The 13,230-nt window shown below is 30.4% G+C and overlaps 1 protein-coding gene across 2 annotated transcripts; it reads left to right on the plus strand.

Moving 5' to 3' along the window:
• The first annotated feature begins 4,682 nt into the window (after positions 1-4,682).
• On the plus strand, positions 4,683-8,672 carry LOC137814206 (F-box protein At2g27310-like). 2 transcript variants are annotated; one of them, XM_068616800.1, is made up of 2 exons: positions 4,683-4,885; positions 7,407-8,672. In XM_068616800.1, exon 2 carries the CDS (start codon positions 7,423-7,425, stop codon positions 8,542-8,544), a length of 1,122 nt encoding a protein of 373 aa, XP_068472901.1. In that variant the 5' UTR covers positions 4,683-4,885; positions 7,407-7,422; the 3' UTR covers positions 8,545-8,672. The 2 variants fall into 2 exon arrangements, with proteins under 2 accessions (XP_068472901.1, XP_068472902.1); XM_068616801.1 differs by having other exon boundaries at positions 4,737-5,661.
• The last annotated feature ends 4,558 nt before the right edge of the window (positions 8,673-13,230 follow it).

Raw genomic sequence — 13,230 nt, forward strand, 5'->3', positions numbered from 1 at the left:
TTTCCCGTTTTAGCTTCTTTAATTATGCTATGCCTGCCTTCCTACCTGTACCTATTTTAAGAACACTATGATGTAGTACCCTACTCTAACTAAACGCCTTATTTTTAATGTTAAAGTTCTCAAGAAGGGACAATAGATACTGTTTGACGAAATGCTTGAACCAACAAATATCTCAGTAATAACAGAGAAAAATTAGAAGAAAAATAAAATGTATTTATTCATACAAAAAATTAAAAATCAGAGAAACTATACTATAAAAATTTCATAAATTAATTAAAAATAAATTTAGTTTATAAAGACACTTAGTTTATTTGTTTTTATTTATATCTACTCTTTTAGAAATGTTTGTAGAATTTGACCAAACATGTCATCACTTGGTGAGGCACAATTAGTGGTGTTCTTTAGTTGTTTTCAAGTACATATCTGCTAGGTTTATATGGGTCCTGCCTTGTCCTGAGGACATTTCTTTGCCAAGAACCTCAATTTATCCCCTTGATTTGTGACTTGAGAGCTCACAACAGTTATGATTTGTTGAACGAAATTTGTGAGCTCCTTGCTGGGATGTAAGGCTGTGTTATTTCTTGGGAATGGAACAGATGCACACATCACTCTTTTTTTTTTCTAACTAGGTTAGGTGAATTGGATCTGAAATCTTCACTGGGGAGAAATTGTCTTCCAAATTCTGAGCGTATACAGAAGTATTTATAGATTATCTATATATCTATAAGATCTTCACACTAACAATGAAAATTCAAACTCAAGTCCTCATCTATATTGCTAGTTAATTATTGTTAACATTCTATTGACAGTTTTTATATTACAAACCAATTCTCTGTCTGGTTAACCTGTGATATTTTATAGAGTACTATATTCATACAATACAATTACGATACCTTATGATGCTGGGTTGGCAAGATTCAATAATCTCAGATTTCTAAAGGTTAGACCACACCTTGTTCTCAAAGTGGGCAAATATTGTCATCTGTGTTAAAAGATAATTTTTTTTTCCATCATTGGTAGAACCCCAAATAAAAACTCTGATCAAATTTTCAATCTTGTCACATATTCTCACAAGGGGATAAAAGAAAAGAAAGTTTCACAACATAATAGGATACTCAGCAAAAAAATGGTCGGGGCACACTAAAATTTATACCGGGGTTATAGAAAATACAAATTTAATTAAGCTGTTAATAATGTGCTTGAAAAATTGGACCTTAGCCATAGTATATTAACCACCTGTATCTAGTTTCTGGGTTACACAAACTTCTTTTTCAACACTTATAGAGAAAAATATCACAAAACATTACAATATAACCTTTTCTTTAGAATTTAGAATCTGATTTTCAATTTATCCTTAAGTTAATGTTAAATTATTTTTCTCTTCATAGAAATTTAAAATTATGACTAAGGTAGTTTGGAGTAAAATGTTGACTTGTTTTGATTAGAGAGAATTAAATCAATGGGTGGTGGCAACATTCCTGTCACCTCCCATATTTGTCTTATTATATCTCTATATCCCATGTATCTTTCACAGCTGCAACCTAACAAAGGGAAGGAACACGTGACCAGGACCAATAGAGAATGTGCAAATCGCCACCTAATAAAGGAGGAAGCATGAGATAAGTAAGAACAAGAATAATATAAACAAAAGAGATTGATGATATCTATTTTTTGTTTGTTTTAGCAGTCGGATTCATTGAACAAAAATCTTTTCAAAGCCAAACTCTAATTTTGACGGAAATATAACTCTTATAATAATATTATATGTAATTTTCTCTCTATTGTTTTTCAGCAATGGGAGACAAGAAAACAAATAATTTGAAAAAGTATTAATAGCAATGTCACATTTTTTTAATGTATTTTGTATTACTAGTAAGTTTTCTGAAATTGTCACATTACCAATTATGTCTTTTAAATACAAATTGTTTTACCTATATGGTTTAATGGTTCCGAGTAAATTTCACTAATAATGATAACAATCATGTTAATGAATACCTTTATTCAAAACAATAGATAAGGGATTAATACATCTTTGCAGTGGTTCTCCATACATTTTCACCTTAAATTTAATTCAAAAATATATTTACTCATTTTTTAATTAACATAAGAAAAGTCATTAGTGTTGTTATATAAATATTTTAACACTTATTAATAATTGTGTTTATAGTTTTTATTTGTTGTTATTTGAGATATATTGTCATGAAAATAAGAACATTGTTAATGAAAGTTTTATTATGAATTATCCTACAAATATAAGTATTTGAGATGTTGGCAAAAGTGAAGAATGGTATATATATATTTGTAGGATAATTCATAATCTATGTAACTTCTATATATATATATATATATATATATATATATATATATATATATATATATATATATATATTGATGGGCCCAAACCACGTAACCAAACAAACCAAAAATATCTATGTGAATATACAAGTTCATAGACAAATTTTGGTGATAGTACTTTGGTATGCATTTAAATATCTACCTGTCTCGAATTTAAATATCATCACATATTTAGATATATATTTTAATTGTTTTTTAATTCTTGCACAATCGGATTAATCTGCATAATTTTTGTTAATTTTTTATTTATTTTGTTATTGGTTTCAATCTATAGTTTTTGGTTCCGACAAGTTATGTGATGACATTCCAACACTCAACTCAGTATTTAGAGAAAAAATGTGAAAGATAGATATGGTTATTTTGAAAGAGATCAAAATGTGTATTTACCTATTAATACCGCTTTGGACTCTAACTTGTATGGTGTGTTTGGATTGAAGAGGGGATTTGAGGGAGATGATTTGGAATGATTTAAGAGGAAAATGAGGTTGTTTGGATTGAGGTATATTAGAGTAGATTTGTGAGGGAAGTTTATTGAAGTTTGTAATTGATGTGATATTGTGAAAGATTTTTTCAATTTTTTAAAATTTATAAAATGTAAGTTTACAAATTTGATAAATAATAATTTTTTTAAAAATTATAAAAGAATTTAAAAATATATATTAGAATTAAAATAATATAAAATAAAAAAATTAATACTAAATTAAATAAAAATAAGTATTAATAATTAAAATTAATATTTATTTTATTATAATATGAAAATTAATATTAATAATTAATAAAAAAATCGTAAGTGTTATATATATATATATATATATTAAAATATAATTTAGATACATAATCATATATAATTTATTAATTTAAAAATAAAGTAATTCAAAGTCATCTTTCTCTACAAATCTTCTTATGGAAGAAAAGAAAGTTTTAAAGAAAAAAATTGCATCCTTTTTTTTTTTGTTTCTCCAACTTTCTCTACATTCTCTCTTTCTTTCCTATTACTCGTTTTTCCTCGTCTGGAATCAAATGTTCCCGTAAGGACGATTAAGGAATATTCATATAGGCTCAAGTATACTTTTAATAATTATTTATGGGTTCCTTTAACGTTGTTAATGACTTAATTAAGTCAAAATCCTAAACATGAGATGATTGGGTGGTATCTTAATCGATATGTTGTGGTGTCGAGATATAATATGATCTTTTCAGCCTTCTCAATAATCGACATTTTGGATAGCACATAGATCCCAGACTTAAGTGAAGGCGACAAGTCTAGAAATAAAAATTCATTTTTTTTAATGACCTATTGTCGGTCGTGTTGACTTACTACCAATCTTGTATGTTACATTGCCCCCCAAGCTTGAGTAGGTTAAGAACATTTGATTGTTGTGATGGTTCTAAATTTTTTCTGGAATGCGTTTGTTGTTGCTCGTCATATTTTGCATATGGTTTCTTCGTAAGGTTTTATTCAGTCCCATGATGAGTACCAAAAATATTATTGAAAAATTGGATTAACTTACACAACTCCTATGTTAAATCTTCTTTATCATGATTATTGTCTCAATCTTCAATCTTTAGTATCGACAGGATAGCTACGCCCTGACACTCAAGTCAGTATTCATAATAAAAGTGTGAAAAGTAAATAAGATTTTTGAAAGATCAAAATGTGTATTTGTCTCAAAATGTTTACCAATTTATATTGCTTGTATTGAAATCAATTAGGAGAAACCCAAATATCTTTTTAATCATAATTTAATAGTTGAGTTTTGTTTAACACTGTTAATTACTTTAGTACGCTATAATACTAAACGCAACATTGATTGATATCTTAACCAAGATATCGAAGCACGGATATATGACATGATTTTATAATATTTTATTTACGTAGAGAATAAATGTTGGTTTAACAATTAAATAAAAAAAAAGAAAATAAAAGAATAAATGGATGGTTTAGAATACTAAAGTAAAATACAATATTATTTAATAATTAAAATTAATTTATGCATAAATTAAAATATGAGTTTGAATAATTTATATTTACCCTGTAAAAGTATATTTTATTTTTTATGGGAAAAAAACGTGTTACAATACAACATGCTTATAGTAGGATATATGATATTAAGAGAAGGAAGAAGAGAAATTTAAGGAGAGAATTGTTGTTTAAAGTAGAAGAAGAAAGAAGAGAAATTTAAGAAAAAAATTGTTGTTTAAATTAAAAGGAAGAAGATAAATTTAAGGAGATTTTGTTGTTTGAATTAAAATTATGGTAGGATAATACATTTATTTATTTATGAGGCATTACGTGGCAAAGTTTGTGTGGTGGAGTAATGAGGCAGTTCAACGCGTAGTAAATTGCTACCCCACCCTCTCTCTTTCTCTCTCCACAACCCGTGTTTTCAGAATCTTCACAAACCCAAATTAAAATCTTTACTCTCTCTCTCTCTCTGTTTTCATATATCTATGTCTCATTCTCTTCAAATCTTGCATTTTATTTCCACTTCCTCTTCTTCTTTCATGTCCTTCTTCTCTCTTATTTGAGGTCACAACTCCCTTTCCCTTCTCTCTTTACTCAATTTCATCTGTCTATGTTTTTTCCTCTATTACTTTTTGCTTTTTATTTGTTGTTCATTCTATGGATGTTTCGGCTGAAGGGTTTTTTTTTTTTCATGCTTTAATTATGTGAAGCGCTGCTAGTTATTTGTGTCAATCTTGCGTTATGAATCAACTAGCATAGTGTGTGTTGAAGTTTGATGCTTTTTTGTCATTGGTAACTACTGAATGCTACATATTAGGATCTTTTGATAGGAAACATCTTCCTTGATGTTAGTGTTATGATATCTGGTTAATATGAATTGAACGCCTTCTATCATTGGAGCTTCGTGACAGTCTTATTAGGATATTTAAATCATAAGTTACTGTTATGAAATCTTACTCTTGTTTTGTACCATAATTCATGTGTGATTTGTATGTAAGTTATTGATGAAGCAACTTGTGTAGAGAGACTTTCTAAGTTGCTTTCCTCTCGAGGGTTGTGTACTGAATTACTGGATTGGTCTGCATTATGCAGTTACAAAAAATGTTTGCTTAAACTAAAAGGGCATCCGGTGCCAAGGTTGTTTATTGAGACTTTATTGTTGACTTGCTAGCTGCTGGTCTAGTATTGTTGTCTGTTTAATTTGATAAGATTATTGGGATTGGGAGAATCACACAACATTGTAACCTCACACCAAAGTTCACTTCCGTTGTGGAACTCAAGCCTCATATCTTGCAATTGGATCCTAACAACCCACCATGCTCCACAGCCAGAGTGCCCATGTAGGTCATCTTTTTCCTTGTTCTTTTAACTAATCCTTTGCGAACATTGCAATGCTAAAGTTGCAGCATGTTTGCAACTAAGAGACATGGTGAAAAACTTCACTACTAATTGTTGAGAACCTTAGGAGAATGACACCATTAGAGTTAGCTGTTAGAGATCTCATGGAATTCATTCCTCATTTCTTGCAATTGGATCCCAACATCCCACCATTCTCTATGTCCAGTTGCTCATGCAGATTGGTTCTGCACTAGCCCTTCGACTAGTTTCCAATGAAAATGCTCTGGTTTGTGGCTGAGACGCATGGTGAAAATTTTGATGCTTATTAATAGAAAGTGATGAAGAGCTACACCACAAGAGTTAGTTGTAGTCCCTTCACTAAAACCCCACCCCATATTCCAAAGCTCAAGTCCTATATCATACTTCAGTTAGATCCTAACAGAAAGACCTCCATTTAATAATTTGATTGTCTCCTATATGTATAGGATGAAGTTGTAGAAGACGTCCATTTATTTGTTTGTCCATAATAGACACTTTGATAGTAACCTCCACATGTATTATTTGTAATTGCAATATATGTCTCTGCTTGCTAACATTTACCTGGTTGTAGCAAAGGATTGAAACTGAATTTCAACCTTCTATTTTGCAAGTGATCTTTTTAAACTACCAAACTTGTATGGATTTTTATTGCAAATTAAGAGAGTTATGTAGATTAAACACTCTCCCTTAAGAAATCGTTGAAATCAGAGTTAGTTTATTAATTATTCCATTTGATCGTCATCCTATGGCTCATTTCCCTTGCCAGATATTTCTCTGTGAGTAGTGATTTACTATATGGGTAGCAGGTCTTAGAAATTACCTAGAAGAGATCTACCGTAGGTTGTTTTTATCCTAGGGCTTTCAATGCGTTAAACTTGTTCTGGAATACCATCTAATTGTTTAGTGTTTTTTTGTTTGAATGAGGTTTCTTGCACCGATTGGGATATTGCCTTAAAATATGGGAAAGAAATAGTACCATTTGACATTTGAGTTTGAATTCTAATAAGGTCTTGGACTCTGAATTTTATTGAAAACTGATGCTCTCGTTTCTGTATACTTTTCTCTTATATATATACAAACACAATTTCTCTAGCTACCATCAATTTTGTTTTTTCTTATTGTATCTTTAAAGTAGGTGTTTTAGGAAGCTACAAGAGTGGACTTGGTGGGAATGTTCTGTTGTTTCTCACACTATTATTATTATGTTGATTAGGAACTTAGTATTTACGAGTGAACCCCCGTCCCTTCCCTGATATAATATAATAGTATGTGTTTGAAAATGGTTGAGCTTGAAACTGAGGAGAGGAGAGGTATATTGTAATTTGGAAATATGGTCAACCTACCTTTTTTTGGGTTTTATACCTCAAACTGTTGGAAACCATGTATATATACTGTATGTCCATGATGAACTGGGCATTAAAGGCTATTCATTTTAACATAATGCAGTATTATGCAGTTGTGAAGAACATAATCATGATAAATTTTGGATGGAGTTATATAGTTAGGCGGTTCAGATAAACTAATTTATTATTGGTTATCCTAGAGAGCACTATGAGACACTACATACTCTTGTGTTAGCCAAATTAGCCAAACATTATATTCATCACTGCTACTGTTTTCTGAAAAAAAAAACAATTTTTTTGCTTTCTTGTACTAAAAATATGCAGGTTTCTTCATTTTTTTTATTTGAATTATGTTTGCTTGACAGTCAAAGGATTCTCGCCATGTCAGTTGCACCAGTTGAGAGTATTCCCTCATTGAGCAGTGATCTCTTCTATGATATATTTCGTCGACTTGATGGTGCAACATTGGCCAGTGCAGCATGTACTTGTGCAACGTTGTGTTCCATCTCAAAAGAAGAGAGTTTATGGGAGAATGTATGTTCATCTATGTGGCCTTCAACCAATAGAGAGGATGTCAAAAGTTTAATATCTTCTATTGGTGGATTCCGAAAATTTTATGCAGACTGTTTCCCGATTATTGTTAACAAGGAGGTTGTAGAGTATCAACCGAACAACTATCTTGAGTACCCGGACAATTGGACCGAAGCTGAGTATTATGGAGACAAGAATGAATCGGAAAACATCTGCCCATCAGATTTTGTTTCTATAATAGATATTAGGTTCAAGGGGAAACCGGTCTGTTCCAAAGTTCTTTGGGGAATTCCAAATGCAAATAGCCATGATGGTTGGTTCTATAACTGCCCTTTCCGGATTGATTTTCTCACCTATGCAGATAGAGATGATAACAATGATGGATCTGTTCACCTTTCTGTATCTGATGGTCTGCCACAGATTACATCCATGGAGAGGGAAAGGAAAGATGGGAAGCTGTGGCGGGAGCTCCGCGAAGGGCTCCAGCTAAGTTGGATTATAGTAAATAGGAAAATGAAACAAGCTGCAAATCTTGCTAGCTGGAGTCCTCTTGGTGGCCAAAGACACTGGCCAACAGAAAGGGATTTTGTTATCCGCTTTGGATCAGTTCTACCTGCCAAGGACATTCTTCCTTGTCAAGTAGTGGAGTGTATCCTCATTATGAAGTTTAGAGTGGTTCAAACCGAAGAAGATGGTGTCCAAACCCTCCTTAAATTAACCGAGCTGAGCATGCAGTTGGAAGACATGGAAGGTGCTCATGTTAATGGAAGAAACAGCTTGCTTATACTTAAGGATGCACTTAGCAGCCGAAGGAGCAAAAATTATGGTGAAGTACTTGAGTCTTGTCACATGTATTCAAAAGTACAGAATGAGTTGAAAGAGGAGAAGATGAGAAATGAAAGTAGGTTGGATAGACTTTGTATTCTGAGTGGCATTGCGGCCTTTATGACATTCTGGTACTGCGTTTTATAAAATGGTAGCGTATAGTCATTTAGTGGAATAAGCTAATGTAGCTCTAACAAATGTTGGACCTTGGCACTACCTTGTAAGATATGATTTTGCTTACCCATAATAAATAATAAACAAATCATTAAACAGCACCACCACTGCTTTTATAGTTACAATTCTCCTTTGATGATCATCATCTCTGCAAATTCAGTACAAGTTCTGTGAATTCCACTCTGCTTGCAGAGTTGGAATAGATTTTATGTGGAGATTTATGCTAGAAGCATTACAAGTGCTAAAAAGTATACTTGTAAGATTCATTTTATTACATTTATTCAATCTTCCAATAGAATTGTTTGTTTCATTGAAATTACTAGTTCTGAACTCCTTTTCCTTTTACGAAATTAATTTTAAGACAGCCTCTTATTTAGTTACATTTGTTCTTGGGGCAGTGTTGTTTTATATCTAATTGTGAGTATTTGCGTTGTTATGGTGTCTTGTTTAATTGGATAAGTTTTGAAATGTTAACTTCCATTATTATTCGGATTGTGTTATATCAGGGATTGTAATTATTGGGTCATCACATTTTGTATGGGTGTTGAGTATTTTCACGTGTCCTTCTTTTATGGGTTTGTGGGGATCAAATTATGCTTTTTACAAGTGAAAATAAGTTTTCAGAATCAGCAACAAGAAAAAAAGAAACAAAACAAAATGTTGCCGGATAAGAATCAATAAAAGCATAAAAATTCACATGGAAAAGACAATACAGCAGAAGAAAAACACAATGTACCAGTAAGTGAATACGACCTAACTTTAAGTAGTATATAAATAACTATAAATTTATTTTTCATATCAAATTTTATAAAGTTAAATTAGAAGTAAATTGATTTCTATTTTGATTTTTGATTTTGTAATGTTGAATTAGATATAAATTTAATTAATACAAGAGAAAGGTAGGTGTATTCCAAGTAATATTCTCTATTAGAAACTAAACATTGGAAAAATCATGGCCCAACTTTGTTACATGTGTTGGGATCTACTTAACATTTTGAGGTAATTGCTTCTTGTGTCCAATAATTTTAAGTACCCAATTTTGGATAAAATTTCAAAGTTATGTTTCATTCTGGAATTGAAAATTTAGAAATAAATTTGAAATTGAAAATATAAATTAAAAAATATATTATGTAAAAGAAAGTTTAAAATAGATTTATTACATTTTGAAAATAAAAATTTTAAAATAAAATTGAAAAACCAAAATCTCATTTTAAAAAAAATAAATTTAAAATACGAATAATATGTTTTGAAAAAAAATTAAAAAATAAAATGGGAAACATATTCTAGAAAATAGATTCTAGGAAGAAAAAAAAATCATAAATCTATTTTAAAAGAATATTTTAAAAATTTATTCGAGAAATATTAATTTAGAAAAGTTTTCCAAAAACTTACAACTCCTACTTCTATTTAAAAACTAAAAAAAGTGTTTGGATCATTTGGCCTATTTAATACATTCATCAAACTTTCATATAACAAAAAGTTCAAATCTCCCTGCAATTCCTCTCTTCAAGCTTCTTTTAATGGTAAAACAAAAATATAACACAGTTGCTTAAATATATGAAATATAATGCATAAAGTCAATAAAAAATGTATTTATTCTTATTTTATCAATTTGCGTATTAATTGTGTGTAACCCTACAAACCAAATAAGATGGTGGAATTTGTCTTTTTACTAAACTAAGTCATTTCTATATTCTCTTCCTTCTCTCAGTTCACAATGATCTATACACAACTTATGAGAGAGTATATGTTATCAACTTTAAATTTAAATTTAAGTGTGGTTCATTTAAAAATACAGTGATTACTGTAATTTTAAATTATATTATATAATTATATGGAAAATATGAAGTTAAAATAAATTAAACTTCTCTCCTAAATTAAAATTAAAATCAACTTATAGAATTTTACTTTTAGAATAGTTATTTCTTGTACAAAAATTGAAGTAATAAAAGATGGTTTTAACTTACGAGTTAAACTTAATTTATTTTTCTCTTACTTTCATCTCATAATTTTTGTAGAGTTCCAAATGGAATTTAAATTTTATTTTGTTTTAAGTTTTAATAATGTGATTATATAAAAAATATAGGTTTATATTCAATATTTATAAACTACCGTATAGATTAAACAATATTTTTCTATTCATAGGTAACAATCCTGAATTAAATGAAAAGTATCTTAAAAAAATAGTTAAATAGGATAAAGTTATATTTTTTTTCCTTACATTCGGAGAGAGGAGAAAAAGAATAATTGCAACCATTTTCATAATCATTAGAGTCGGTGAATTTTTATTTTTAAAATCTCCGTGTCTCTTATTTATTTTTATTTTTATTTCGAAATTAAAAACATATGTTACATAAGTCAACAATTTCCGCAATGTTCATAAACTCTAACTCACTTTATGGCTAAGGATTAACTTAATATTTTATAAATGTTTAAAATTAAATTATTATTAAAAAAATTTATTTTACTATATAATTTTGGAATAATAAATTTATAAGTTTTTTTTACATTGTTTATATATATATATAAACTACTTATTTACATTGATTCATAGTATAATCCATGTTGAATGATATTTTCTAAATTAGTTATTATATAATTTATTTTAAAAAGTGTTTAAATCATATAAGTGAAAATTTTGCTGAAGTTTTGTTTCACGAGACTAGAATAAGTGATTAAACTCAGTTTCTTCTCTATATCCGTTTTTATTGAAGACTTTTGAATATTGGTATCTATGATTTGTTATTTAAGTCGAATCTCAAAACTTCACGTTGTTTCTGTTATGGATGGAAAGTGGCGCCCATGATGTAGTCCCAAAGGGTCCAAGGTCAATGAATTTATTTAGATATAAAGTATGAAGACTTTCAGAATTTCTTTCTTTATTTTTTCTATTTTTTAATTCAAAATTCAAAAATATTTGTAACGTGCATTCAAATCATTCCATCCACACTAACATTAAATATGTACCACGATTTTGTATTTTTTCAAAGGACATTAATCTAAATTATAACAATAATAAAAGCCTTAGCAGTGGCATGAAATTATTGATCCTCTCAAATTTGAAATTTTGAGAGCTTTTTACTGTTTATTCTCAACATCATATTTTTCTGGTTTAAACAAATAAATAATAAAGATATTTTATAGATATCTCAACCTTTATAAAAAAGATATAATTAGATCTTTTTATGTTCAGAAAACAAGTTTCTAAATCAAATAAACCAGCATAATCTAAAAAAAAAAAACTACTTTACCATAACATCTATTCTCAAATACATGTGTACAAAACACACAATTGCTCCACCAACGCCAAGTCCCTACCAGCCTCACACTTAAAGCTTTTTAATGGATTTCATGCAAATCAACGACTCAAGGCACCAATCCGAATAAGAAAAAACATGCTACACATACCTTCGATATTACCTATGACCATACCTTCAATTGCACTAATGTAAAGACTTCAATGTAATCTTGTCACTCTTAAAAATATTCTTATTCATTTGCTTCTACAATTCTCCTACAACTGCTATCCATACACAACCCCAAAGATGATTAACTGATTCACTAACATCCATTATCTTAAACTGTGAGAAATGCCTTTTTGGCTCCCAATCGATGCCAAGCCGTGCATAAAAGGTGTGACGTTGTTTCCTCTTCCTTCCCGCACATACTACAGGTGTTCCCTACCAAATTGATCCCCCTCCTTTCCAAATTCATTTTAGACGCAATCTTATCTTCCAAAACGCTCCAAGTTGTGATTTAACATGATGGTTGTACTTTAATCCTCCAAAATCCTTCATACATAACTACACCATCCCCATGGACCTCATCTTTTAAAATTGTGTATGTTGATTTGACCGATAAACTCGGTTGAATCACATTCTTTCCAAACCCCAACTGATCCTCTTTTTCTACATTTATGCACTTCCGTCCCATGAGCAAAACCAACTATTTTTCTTGATTCCTTTCCCATTCAAACAACTGCCTTCTCCATCCTATCTTCCAAGACCACTCAAGATATTGTTTCACTCCCCTCCTTTCCAGAGCTTGGATTCCCTGCAAGAGCAGACAAAAAAAAGCCTCGAAAATTTGTCCTCAAGGACCTAGTTGCCCAACCATTTATCCTCCCACAAACTAATTTCCCCCATTCCCTACCTTCCAGATGAGGTTATCCTCAAACTTACCTTTCCAACCCTCAAAATTCCATACCTCCTTCAGATCCCTCCACCACAGTAAATCTAACCTAACATTTCTTTGAGACCTTAAATTCCTCCACCCTCCATACTTTGAGTCAATCACCTCTTTCCACATGCCCTTTTTGATAGTGCCCAAGCGCCAAATCCACTTTCCTAGAAGAGCCAAGCTGAATCGTCTCAAGTCTATCATTCCTAACTTTCCCAATTTTTTTTATTCGAAACCCTTTTTCCATGAAGCTCACGCTATTTTCCTGTCTTCCGAGTCCCAACCCTATAAGAAATTTCTCTGCAACTTCATTATATCTTTTACTACCACCGCCAACATTCTAAATAACGATATGTAAAAAAGAGGAAGAGAAGACACAAGTGACATGCCATTGAAATAAATTTGTTTTTCCATCTTCCAAACCTGTTTCTCACTCTATCCACCACTTCCTCACACAAATAAACAAAGAAATGATATTAC

The sequence above is a fragment of the Phaseolus vulgaris genome, chromosome 1 (genome assembly GCF_000499845.2).
Source record: "Phaseolus vulgaris cultivar G19833 chromosome 1, P. vulgaris v2.0, whole genome shotgun sequence".
Taxonomy (NCBI): Eukaryota; Viridiplantae; Streptophyta; class Magnoliopsida; order Fabales; family Fabaceae; genus Phaseolus; species Phaseolus vulgaris.

What these genes read in the sequence shown, in the direction of transcription:
- LOC137814206 (XM_068616800.1), top strand. Translation starts at nt 7,423, where the DNA reads ATGTCAGTTGCACCAGTTGAGAGTATTCCCTCATTGAGCAGTGATCTC.